Here is a 12685-nt window from a genome sequence, read left to right on the forward strand (position 1 = left end):
TGAGGGTACGGCTGACCCTGCTTGCAGAGGACGTGTCCTACTTACAAGGAAAACACTGAGAAATCAGCAGAGGTATCGGTGGAACTTCAGCTTGCCTGTCTGACTACAGGTTAATGTGACTGAAACATGGGTTCATTTGGTTGCTTAGCCTTTGTCTTGGCCCCTCACTGCCTCCTGCCCCTGCTCCCAGGCAATCCTGTACCAACACACCCTCATTTCTCCCTCGGGTTCACATTTTCCTCTCCCTCACTTGTGCAAAGGTGCAAATATGTATCACGTATGTGGGAATACACAACTAATACGGTTCTCTAGGCAATTTTTAGAAGGTGGCTCTAAGCACGAGACAACTCACGGCTGTATGAACCCAAGGGCAAAATACAGATACGGTGAAGCCGATGGTGTACATAGTGAGCTACAATCAGGTGCAGCTTAGATAAGCCCAGGTAGCTGGCCACAGGCCATCTCCAAGATAGACTCTGAGTGCTCTATTCCTGCCCTGAGGCCAGGGTAAAGTGAAGAAGGAGGGGGGGGGAGGAGATTGGATTTATACCCCACCCTTCACTACCGGAAGGAGTCTCAGAGCGACTTACAATCCCTTTCCCTTCCCCTCCCCGCAACAGATACCCTGTGAGGTAGGTGGGGCTGAGAGAGCTCTCCTGAGAACTGCCCTTGAGAGAACAGCTCTGAAAGAACTTATGACTGACCCAAGGTCACACCAGCAGCTGCATGGGGAGGAGTGGAGAATCAAACCCGGTTCTCTCAGATTAAGAGTCTGCGCTCTTAACCACTACACCAAACTGGCTCTCTTTTCCTATAAGAGGTGTTTCCTGGAGGAACATGCTCATTTTAAAAAATGCGGCCAAAATGGAGGCACATGAGGCAATTTCAATCTTACACACACTAATTTTAACGCTCTATATATTCCATGCAGAATCTCTGGTGTAATCTACAGCCCAATACATGTATGATTATTCCCACAGGTAAGATTGGGCACAACATTATTTTTTACTTGTTTCAAGGAAATGGTATGTTCCCCACTCACAGCAGGGTAGGAAATAGTGGCCCACATCACGCTCAGTTCCACGGGCCTGCTGCCTCCCTGTTTGTTTGGTTTCCCCCAGGAGGGCGAGCCCTGCTTGGTCAGATGGCTGCCCTGTCCGTTACACAGCTCCAGGCTCTGCATTCCCCATTACTGCTCCTTTTGCCCTTCACGAACCACGGCTGGGGCCTGAAGGAGACAGCGCAGCACTGATCTGCCCTAACGCTCCAGCCTCTTCCCCCAGTTAAAGCGAGGGCGCTAAAATCACAAAGCTCCATTCAGCAGGTGGCAAAGGTGAACGTCCTATCTGTTAAGCACTCCCTGCTTCCAACTCAACTGGAGCCAAAAATACTTCAATAAATGTAAGTTGTTCTCTTCCTCTCCACACACACAGCACCTGGCAACTAACGATTTCTTGCCCACAAAAGAGTGTTGCAAATTCCTACTCATTTCAGGGCATTTCACATGCTTGGACACTGCAGAGGGATACAAGCACTGTGTTGTGAGTAAGGACTGCGTGGAGTATTTTGATGTTCCGCAATTCATAAGTACCAGGGTAGAGGACAACAAAAATCCACAGAACCATGATGTAAAAGAAATGGGGTCCACAGCAGAGAGTTTCTGGCAGGATCGTTTTATGGGGTCGGACAAGGGCCGTAGGGATAAAAATACCCACAAGTAATTGTGCTTCGCAGCAGGCTTTTCAACAAACACGAGCCGTCTGACCTCTGGTTATTCTCACAGTTTCTCTTCAGCATCGCAGTCCTAAGTGCTGGCTGCCTGTTACATTTTTCGGAGGCTTGCGGGGTCACAGCTCTAAAATTTGCTTCCTTTGCATCATTTGTTAACAAGATCTCACACTCCCCTTTTCCCTCCACTTTCCCTGCAGATCTAAGGAGGCAAAGGGTGAAACGCTTCTTCCGCCCTTCAGCGCACTGGAGGAGAATGGCAATTAGTGCCAAGTACTGAAATCCATGCTGTGCGAGATCCAAGAGTCTGGCTGGTTCGTTTCCAGCCCGTAACCTTGAAGCGAGAGGCATCCCCAGCTCTTAGACTCTGTTGTTTCCAGAGAGGAGAAGACTGCTACACAGAACATTCCTGGATGTGTGCAGATGCTGCCTCTGTAATTCTAACAATTGTTCAAGGACATAATTGGCTGAAGTAGCCAGAGGGGGGAAGAGTAAAGAATGACCTGACTCAACACAGCTTTCCCACATGATTTGGAGACCTGCCTGATTAAAGAATTCCCATTTGTTTTTTTAAAACAGCAAGCAAATTTCTTGGTCTTCACAGTTTACTACCTACTCTCTGCAATAAGAACCATGTTTTCCCCCCTAAACAAAATATTCCTCTGCCTTGCCATAAGAAAGTCAGGCTCCAAAGATACCACCTCCTCTCTGAAAAAGGAAGAAAACTGTGAGCATTAGAGAAGAAGGGGAAGAAGAGGAGAAGGTATTTATACCCTGCTTTCCTCTACCCTAAGGAATCTCAATGCGGCTTACAATTGGCTTCCCTTCCTCTCCCCACAAGAGGCACCTTGTGAGGTAGGTGGGGCTGAAAGAGTTCTTAGAGAACTGTGACTGGCCCGAGGTCACCCAGCAGGCTTCCTGTGGAGGAGTGGGGAATCAAACCTGATTCTTCAGATTAGAGTCAACCACACTGAACCACTATACCACACTGGAGACACAACTAAAGAGAACAACAACAACAACAACAAAACCCTATTACCTTTGCGTTCTTAAGAGGAAACTCAGAGCCACTGGGGGTTATTTCCACCTAACGGTCCAAACTGGAGGCACTCTTATCACCCGCGCTTGATTGCGGGTCCTCTTCTAGGGATTCCTGAATCCCCTGTGGACACCCGAAGCTGAATTTTCACTCCCTCCTGGCCAAATGAAGTAAAGCTTGCTGGGGTCCTTAATAATCTGCACAGAATTGTTGGGAATAACGGCCAACAAGTACAAGAAGAATGGATGCGTGCCACTTAAAACATCTCCATGGTAACTTAAGGGAAAAAATTAACTTTTGCTTGCCTGCCAAGCGAGTTGTCTTGAACAGTCTTGACTGCATTAACAGGAACAAAAGAAACTGGGGCAAGTGTCTGCAGTTATGATCTCTGCTGCACCCACGGTAACATTCATTGCCCTTGGCACAGGATTGGGGCGGGGGGAGGGGGCGGGAAGAGAAGCATCCTTTCTTATGTCCCAATTGCTTGGCAGGCCCTCAGTGAATTCTCGCCAGCTGGGATGGAGCCAAGGGAGAGAAACTCCACTCCTTTACATTCCAGATCGCTCGATAAAGTAGGGGACTGCCTCTGGCTCACAGACTGTCTAAAGTTAACACAGTTAACTCTTTGGGTGCTGCCGCTCGGCCGTGCACATCTCTTCTGTTGTTTTAAAAACACAAACCAGGGGTTCCAGTGCTCCATATATAAGGTTGTGCTGATTTCCACCCGTTCCCCCCAATCAGGACTTGGGAGAGCCCCCCCCCCAAAGGTGCCAGTACTCATTATCAGTGAGTGCTTTCACTAAAAAAGCACTGGCTGTGGGTATGAAAGGGAACTTCCCACTCCAGGAGAGCTTATTGTAAAGTTGAACCTAAATGTAAGGAGAGAAGCTTGAAGACCGGTAATGCATGTTTTTGTCAACTGCCAAAAGCTCCAGATGCTTCCACATGGACAATGTGCTCTGATCTGGCATTCAAACGGGAGTGGTTTGGTTTTGAGAACCCACAACACTGAGCCATAACCGCCACTATCCAAGTCCCCCCGCCCCTTCACTCTAATCCAGAGGTGTCAAACTTATTTGTTATGAGGGCCGGATCTGACATAAATGTCACTTTGTTGGGCCAGGCCATGTGTGCCAAAAAATGTAATGCCAGGTACCAGAGATATAAACTTTATAAAGAAGAGAAGAAGAAGAAGAGATTGGATTTATACCCCACCCTTCACTACCCAAAGGAGTCTCAGAGCAGCTTACAAACTCCTTTCCCTTCCCCTCCCCACAACAGACACCCTGTGAGGTCGGTGGGGCTGAGAGAGCTCGTGACAGAGACTGCTCTTTTTCAAGAACAGCTGTGCCAGAACTATGGCTTGCCCAAGGTCATCCAGCAGGTGCAAGTGGAGGAGTGGGGAACCAAACCCAGTTCCCCCAGATTAGAGTCCGCGCACTTAACCACTACACCAAACTGGCTCTCCAGTTTGACACAGGCAAAGGACACAGGCAAACCCAATTAACAATATTATTTTTTACTCAAAATATTTAAAAAGTGATTGATTCCTAGCAATGAAAGCAACTGATTTACTATGGAACCCACAAAAGCCCCAATAAATGTACTTAATTATATGCAAGACTCATTTTTTCCAAGGGTTACCATAAAAGGGGGAGTACCTTACATTTCCATACGTACCAGTTGCTTGAGGGCCGGATAAGAGCCCTGGACGTGCCAGTTCTGGCCCCCGGGCCTTATGTTTGACACCCCTGCTCTAATCTTTCCTGAACCTGGCTTGACATAATCTCTTGGGAAAGATCACAGTCAAAGGGTGTCTGCATACTGTATGGATGCAGCAATACTGACCATATTGGTGACATTTTCCTTCCCCCCGCCTTGTGACTCCCCCGCTGCCACCAAAGAGCTTTTCCAGGCTTTTTCGTTGCTGACTTAAGTATCAATATAGCGTTAGGCTACAGAAATATTTCAGTTACCAATGTTACAGTGATACCTCTATTAAGATTTAAAGAACAAACCCTGGAAAGACCCTCAGGTGCTGCTGCTGAGTTAAGCTAAGTGCAGGGAAACCCATTATGTGAACACTCCACTGTCACCATGAACACCTCTGCATTTGCTGTGGCCATGAAAGCTCCATGGAGAATCACTGCTGTGTGGAAGCAACAGCAGTGAATATTGACACCTATCAGTAATTCTTAGCAATTTAACAGTCTAGCGGGGAAACAGCAAGAGAATCCCATTGTTCATCCTGTTGCTTTGGCTAATTATGCCATTTCCCCCTCATTTGCACATCCCTTCCTCTCGTACTCCATCCCTTTGTATTAAGACTTGACTGGGGCAACAGTTTGGGTTGTCAACTTCCAGGTGGGGCCTGGAGTTCTTCTGAAAATACAACCGATCTCCAGACTACAGAGATCAGTTCCCCTGGAGGAAACAGTAGCTTCTGTGGGTGGATTCATGCATCACTTCCCTGCCTCCACACCGCAAACTCCACCCTCCCCAAGCACCACCCCTAAAATTCCAGAAACTTCCCAAGCCGGAGTCAGCAACCGTAGCAACAGAAAGCACTGGACCCGGAAGGTAAGCTTCAGCCTTATGTTCCCTCCATCCATGACTATCGATAGCCCAGGCTAGCCCAATCTTGTCAGATCTCTGAAGATAAGCAGGGTCAGCCTTGTCTAGTATTTGGATGGGCAATCTCCAAGGAATACAAGGGGCGTGATGCAGAGGCAGGCAATGGCAACCCACCTGTGAAACGTCTAGCCTTAAAAACAAGTCTAGCTGACCACCTAGTGGTGCTTAACAATAAGAGTTAGAACTTCTGAGTGCCAGACAATCTTAGGATCTCCTGGCTATACTACACACAATGTCATACTACACAACAACAACAACAACTGTGATCTACGTGAAACCAAAAAATGGTGCCATCTCCTATGGCCAAAGACAAGGATGTAGATCAGAAAGAGAAACAAAACAAACAGAAACTTTTCATTAAAAGTATTATGCATCTGAAGCACAGAGTGCGTTTGCTCAGGAGTGGTGGTGGGGGAGGAGATGATCAGCAAAACAATTTTGCAAACTGTGCAAAACTGGAATATTCAAGAGACCACTTCTATGCAGGCAAAAAGATAGCTCTGTACAAAAGGCTTCACAAAGTTAGTTGGATAAATTATTGGGGACTGTGGTCTATACTACTATGTATAGATTGCCATGGCCTGGATCCTACTGTGTAATTTTGCATCATTTATTGTATCTTGTTAGCATTTAAGCTTTGCTTCAGTTCTGTTTTTTCAGACTTCTGGTTGGTTCTACATCTCAAATCCTATTGCACTGGCTAGTGAATGCCCCATCTTGTTTACTGTACTGACTCATTCTGTGTAATCTGCCTTCAGACCTGGTGATAAAGGGGGACATAAATAATGTAAATAAATAAAATGCAGCTCCTTGAAGGAGTCCCACCATCTGATCCCTGAGATGCTAACCCAGAAGTGAAAGAAAGAGGTGGAGGGACCGGCAGTTGCAACTTGAAAACTCAGCTAGTTATTCCTTCGGAGGACAGCAATTGTGGGCTTCACCTGTCACCTTTCTAAAAACAACAACAACCATTTCACAAAACTAGCTGTAGACCAGGAGAGAACAGCAGGTATGACTGGACTGTTTGTCAAGGGCACCTGGTAGTTCTTGATATTTGCATAAATGTTGGGTAAGACTTGTTAAGTACCTTGCTGAATGTTAATAGGTGCCCAAAAGACACAATGAAGCTACGGGCTTTGCCAGATGTTTATTCTTCAGATTCACCAAAAATATGAAGAGCTTTCTGTCATTTCTCACTGAGGTCCCAAAGTGCCTCGAAACTGGCTGTGGACGTCAGAGTTCTCTTAAACATTGCACTTGCCATGTTCTACATATCTGAAGCTGGTGGGTCCTCCAAGCAAAAGACAGACAAGCCAATTCTCTGCTCCCTCTATTGCTAAAGGGGCAAAAGAGTTCCAGAGATTTTGTTGCTAAAAAGATTCTTGGGATGGGGACTAGAAATCCATCCAAATAATTAAATAAATCAACAGCATATAGACGCCTTGCTTTCTAGCCAAGGTATTTTCAGAGTTATGTTACATGAATATTGACTGAAGAGCATTCTCTCTATCAGATAAAAGTATTCAAAGAATAGCAGGTCAGAGACAGCGACGTAACCCTTCTCTTGCACACAGGACTCCACTGGTACAGGAAATGTCAGTGTCAAAAATTCAGGGACAAAAAGAACAACTGAAGCATCCCACTCATGACACCGGACAAGCCTCTGAATTCATATAAAACGCACAAGAACAAATGAAGCTGCCTAGTACCATTGGTCTTATCATGGTCAGTCTTGTCTACTCTGCATGGCAGTGACTCGCCAAGATCTCAAGTTAAGGTCTTTCACAGCACCTACTACTTGATAGTCTTTTAACTGGAGTTGCTGGGCATAGAGCTTGGAAGCTTCAGCATGTAATGCAAGATAATCTACGCCTGAGCCAAGGCTCCTAACCCAGAAGAATTTTCACTATCAGCAGGGAGCCCATCAGCATACGAGGCTCAGCACATGTTGCTTGAAAGGCTGCCAGTCTCTGAATAAAAGGGCGCTCTTCTTGAATGTGAGAGGCAAATGGGCCAAAAAGGCTGGTAAGCACCAGGCATCTGGGGACTGAGTGGGTCCCTGTGCTGATCTCAGGCAGGGGGATTGGTGGGGTCTGTACAGATGGCAATGTCCAAGCGACAAATTGTGGCGGGACAGTGCTGTAAAATCCCACATAATCATGAACTCTCTCAGTATGTGACTGGACACTCCCTTTCTCCACAGAACTTATATTGTTTCTGCCTACCCCGAAGTTCAGCGCAACACGACATACCTCACGCCTCTTAAGGGAGGGGTGAGCACAAGTAACAGCTGGCCATGAAGCCAGGCCAAAGTCTGTGTACCCCAGCTCCCAGCACAATACAGTCTTGACTGTGTTGGAAGGAATCTAGACCCCAGCATGCGTTTGGATCATCACACAACCCAAAAGGAAAGGGTGCAGGGGAGAAAGTTGCTCAAAGAGATGGGCTTCTCAGTCTACCAACAAAGCACTGCCCAAAGCAAACTACAGAACCAAAAATCTCTATCTTTTGACGTAATTGCCGAGAAAGCAATTCTGTGCAATGAAAGCAGGCAAGGAAAACCTGTGGTTGCAGGAGCTGCTAGGGAACAGGCTGATAACGAGTGAGTCCTCTTTTGCCCAAAATTAGCTTCCTTTTTAAACCAGTGAAGTTGCAATAAATGGCCTGAGACAGAGGGAATGCAGGGGCACAACGGAGGATGGTGTGACTCTTACCTTTTGTCCCAGGCGGCTGCAGGTTGTCTCCAGTCATCGAGCACCAGCCCACGGGAAAGATGTCTCGTGAGTCGTAGCGGCACCAGTAGTCAAAGGCCCCCCTCCAGCCATCGAAAGTGATAAGGACCTCAGAGCCCCGCACCTCACCGATGGTTGCTGGGCAGATAAAATGTGGGTTTTTCCTGTCCACAGCCTCCAGTTTCATCCCTATCTTGAAGAAGTTCTGGGATGGAGATGGGGGCTCCTAGAGGAGAAAGAAAGGCATGAGTTACACCTCCCCCTAAACGCCCTCAAGCACCTACCAAGAGGGTGACTAATAATGAAACAAACCCATAACTGACTAGGCTGCTTTTCTATTCAGGAAACTTTCTGATCCTGGTTATGGCAACCAGCTTTCTGCCACTAAATCATGTTAACCATGGTTAAGAGTTGGCTGATATGGTTAAGGAAAGCGCAGAACAGTTCCTGGGGTCTTCTCAGAATGGAGGACACATAAACATTTAGTAGCAGAGACAGACTTCCAGTCAGTGGGTTGGATACAGACCAAGACTTCTGCTATAAGGGAAGGGAAAAGTGCGGCATCTGCCATCCCCTGTTCCCCCTGATCTGCCCCTCATGTCATTCTTGAGGGTCCCCAATTCTCCAGGAACAGCAATTTTCTGGAGATCAGTGGACTGTACCGGGAGGCAGGAAAGTTTTGTTAATGCTGATGTCAGTGCCTTCCATGGGCAGAAAATTTAGTTTGGATCTAACCCAGCAAGGATTCACCGTGTTCTCCCAGGTGTTTACTTTACATTAGCTAAGATGAGAAAATATCCAAGATTTACAACAGTGCAGTGTTAGATCTGAAGAGGGACGCAGAGAGCCATAAGGGGCTCCCTGCACCAGCTCACCTCTCCTTCTCATGCTTGTCAGCCCCAGTCTTGCTTTCTCATCAACTGCTTATCCCTCTACCCTCATGGTCATGGACTAATTCTGATGCTGCCTTTGCCCGGAACGTGACTGAGCTTTGTCTCCTGCCTGGATCCAAGCACACCTGAGACTCACCTCCCTGGGCTGCAAATACTGCTTAGGTGCCCCCACCAGCCTTTCTCACACACACACCTATGAAGTTACTGTGCACCGTTCAAGCCATGCTCTCATCAGAATTATGGACTTCATCCCAAATATTCACTGGTCTTTCAGAAATATTGGAAGTTGCCTTCTACATTCATATCTCATACACTCAACTGAGTGCTCTGAACCAGAAGAGTGCCCCCTTTAACTCATCTTCCTTTAACAAAACAAAGTCGTCATCCTGCACTTTCCGCAGAAATTAAGGCCCAAACAACATGGTTTGATTTTTCAATGTCTGGGGTCCTGGTTTCCCTTGATCTGACTTTGAGACAGTCAGAGGTTAGGTGTGGGGAAACTTGTTTCCCAAGCCCTTGGAATCACAGTTCAGATTGGAATGTGGTACGGGGGGAGAAGGGGTTCAGCCCCCCTCCCCCACTGTTTTCCTCACCCAGAATGACTGGGAGGACTGATGGGCTACATGCACTGCACCCCATCTGGGCAAACAGTACCCTCTGGGGACATTTTGAGTCAGTAACGCAGTGCAGGGGTAAAAACTGAAGCCCCCCCCCCCCCAAACACCACAGTCCCAATCTGAACTGGAATTCTGGATGCTTGGAAAACAAGTTCCCTTACGTCTGACATCTGACCGAGGCAACCTCAGGTCAGGGAAATCCAACTGCCGCATGTTACAAACTAAGCCACAAGCACACAGATAACCCAAAATCTCATCACATTAAATTCAGCAACATGGGATTTAAAACAGGGATGAATACAAGCTTCATACTGAAGTACCTTATGGAAAATCCGAACAGGAGCCATTTCTGCTCCGTTCAGAGTTTTCAGGAGAAACATGGGCCACGATGAAGCATTCAGCCGAAACCCTGCAAACAAACAGAGATTAGGAAAGGGGGGGGGGGGAGCACATATACTAAAAATTGAAACGATAAAGGTAGTAACAGGACACAACAGCATCCTCTCCATACAATTTCTATCATCAAGACACATGGAGGTTTCCAGGTAAATTCTCAAACACCCATGCACTAAAAATTAAACAAATAGAGATCTGCTTTGGAGTGATTTTTCTTTCAAAAAGCACAGTTTATGCCCTGTTATACCCTGACGTGGATCGCCCAGGCTGGATTAATCTCATCAAATCTTGGAAGCTAAGCAGGGTCAGCTCTGGTTAGTACTTGGAGGGGAGATCACCAAGGAAGTCCAGGATTTCTATGCAGAGGCAGGCAATGGCAAACCACCTCTGAACTTCTCGTCTTGAAAACCCTACAAGATCATCATAAGTCAGCTGCAACTTGACAGCACTTTCCACCACCACGCCCTGTTATCACCTGATTCTTTGGATGTGCTACTAATAGAAAGTGCAGTGCAATATTTTAAATGGGTAGCTGAAATTGAAAGGCTGCGAACACTCAGTAATGCTAGAATGTCCCGTGAATTTGGTGGAAGATACATGGATAGTTGTAGATTTTCTGGGCTGTATGGCCGTGGTCTTGGCGTTGTAGGACCTGGTGTTTCACCAGCAGCTCCAACTGGCATCCTCTGAGTAGAATGAGGATGGTATTGCTTTGTTAAGGGCTTAAAAAGCTGGAGTTTCCTCTTGTTTTATGAGGGCATTTCATTAATGCGGCATGTGTGTACTGGTTATGAAATAAAAACAACTCTACTAGCTTTCATGGACTTACTTTCAGGAATTAATTACCTTCAGAATACCTGCAGAAACAATCCCCCCCCCCCCCATGTTGACAGGCTCAGAAAAGCAGTCAAGAGAGTTTATGGGTCACATAAGATTACTGGTTACCCTTCTAATTCTGGTTCGCGATTGGCTTCGAGGCTACATCATGATTATATCTCCTGCCCTCTAGTGGCTAAGAAAAAACAGCAAAACTCGCTTTCTAAGGTTATTTCCAGCAGATGATTGGGTTACCCAATAAAAACTAGCTCATTAAACATAAACACTCTAAAAAAGAGCTCTCTATTCTCAACAGGTGACTAGGAGAAATAGATTACTAAGTATTGGCCTCAGCTCTTCTGACCAAACTTATCAAATTTATTAATCAAAATTATTAGGGACTGTGGTCTATACTACTGTGTCTAGCTTGTTGAAACTAGGATCCTAGTATGGAATTTTGCATCATTTAATGTGTTGTGTTAATACGTATGCTTCGCTTTTTTTAGACGTCTGGTTGTTTCTAAACCCTAATCCTACTGTATTGTTTACTGAATATGCTATCCTGTTGATTGTATTGACTGACTCTGTGTAAACTCTGCCTAAAGTCCATGTGAGAAAGGCAGACTATAAGTAATGAAAATAAAATAAGTAAATATCTTTCAGAAGGTATTAGCGGAAAAAGCCAGAAAGGATACTGGTAAGAAGAGACAAGATGATTCTAAAACTGGACTTTTAGAATAGTCTAAGAATTATTTTAAGATGGTTCTTAGACCTTGGCAACATAAACACAATCCAGCAGCTATAATAGATCTATTCAGTACCTTTGAGCCTCTTGGAAGCCTTCGCACAAAGTGAAAGACCAGGGGAACTTTAGGGAAAGGCAGCATCATAGGTAATCACAAGTAACAGCTGGCTATTAAGGCTAGCTGCAGTTGGTGGACCCCAGTTCGTAGCCAGAGATTATTTGGCTCATTAAACAGAAAGGTACAGGAAAACCTGACTGGAGAAGCACCACTGAAATTCCTTTCTTGGCTCAGGTGAAGAGCAGGGATTCCTTTCCTTTACCATCTAGGAGAAAAGCTGTAACAGCATCTCACGGCTGGGAACTAAATTTGAACCAATTAAAACTGGAAATCCTGCCCATTTCTAACAAAGAAAGATGGCTATTATTTTCTTTAAAAGGCGCTTTTTATGGATGAGTGTGTTGTGACCAAGTTATTGGTGGGCCGGACAGAGTAGAAACATGAGGGCATAGTTGACCTATGTGGCACGGATCAGACTCATCTACCTTAAACTCAATGTATATTTGTACACAGAGTGACTATATCCCAGTTCTCTCATGTAAAGTCCTGGCTTTGTCAGACCTTGAGAGAAATGACCCCTGTAGCTAGCAAATCATCTCGGTGTGTGTGTGTGTGTGTGTGTGTGCGCGTGCGATGTTCATTATCATTTCAAATCGTCTTGGTGTGTGTGTGTGTGTGTGTGTGTGTGCGATGTTCATTATCATTTCAAACCTGAGAGCATTACCACAGCAAGATTTAATTTCCCACAGGTCAGGGATGCTGCTTTCTGCCACCAGCAAAGTGCAAAAAATAATTCACCCAAAGCAGGTAAGGAGAAAAGGCGATGCTTACCCAAGGGGGGAATATGTCAAGCCAGAAGAAGTCACTACTAAAGTGGGTTAAGGGGTCATGATGAACGCACGGTCTACAGAGAAAAGGCACCAAGGGTCCCAATATCATTCACAGCAGTGTTCCCCAACCCACGGGTCAGGACCCTAAAGTGAGTTGCTAAGCCTCTAAAAGTGGATTGCGGGCCAGCCCTCCCTAA

At 46.0% G+C, this 12685-nt stretch overlaps 1 protein-coding gene across 2 annotated transcripts in view; it reads right to left on the reverse strand.

Moving 5' to 3' along the window:
• The window catches only part of SCMH1 (sex comb on midleg homolog 1 (Drosophila)), a 62398-nt gene that overhangs the window by 25251 nt on the left and 24462 nt on the right, over nt 1-12685 (reverse strand). For both annotated transcript variants that reach the window (XM_015411693.1, XM_015411692.1), the window contains exons 7-8: nt 9964-10052; nt 8116-8359 (exon numbers count right to left, since the gene is read on the reverse strand). In XM_015411693.1, coding sequence (XP_015267179.1) covers nt 8116-8359; nt 9964-10052 — 333 coding nt within the window. The remainder of the gene's footprint in view (nt 1-8115; nt 8360-9963; nt 10053-12685) is intronic.

The sequence above is a fragment of the Gekko japonicus genome, unplaced genomic scaffold (genome assembly GCF_001447785.1).
Source record: "Gekko japonicus isolate JY-2015 unplaced genomic scaffold, Gekko_japonicus_V1.1 scaffold112, whole genome shotgun sequence".
Taxonomy (NCBI): Eukaryota; Metazoa; Chordata; class Lepidosauria; order Squamata; family Gekkonidae; genus Gekko; species Gekko japonicus.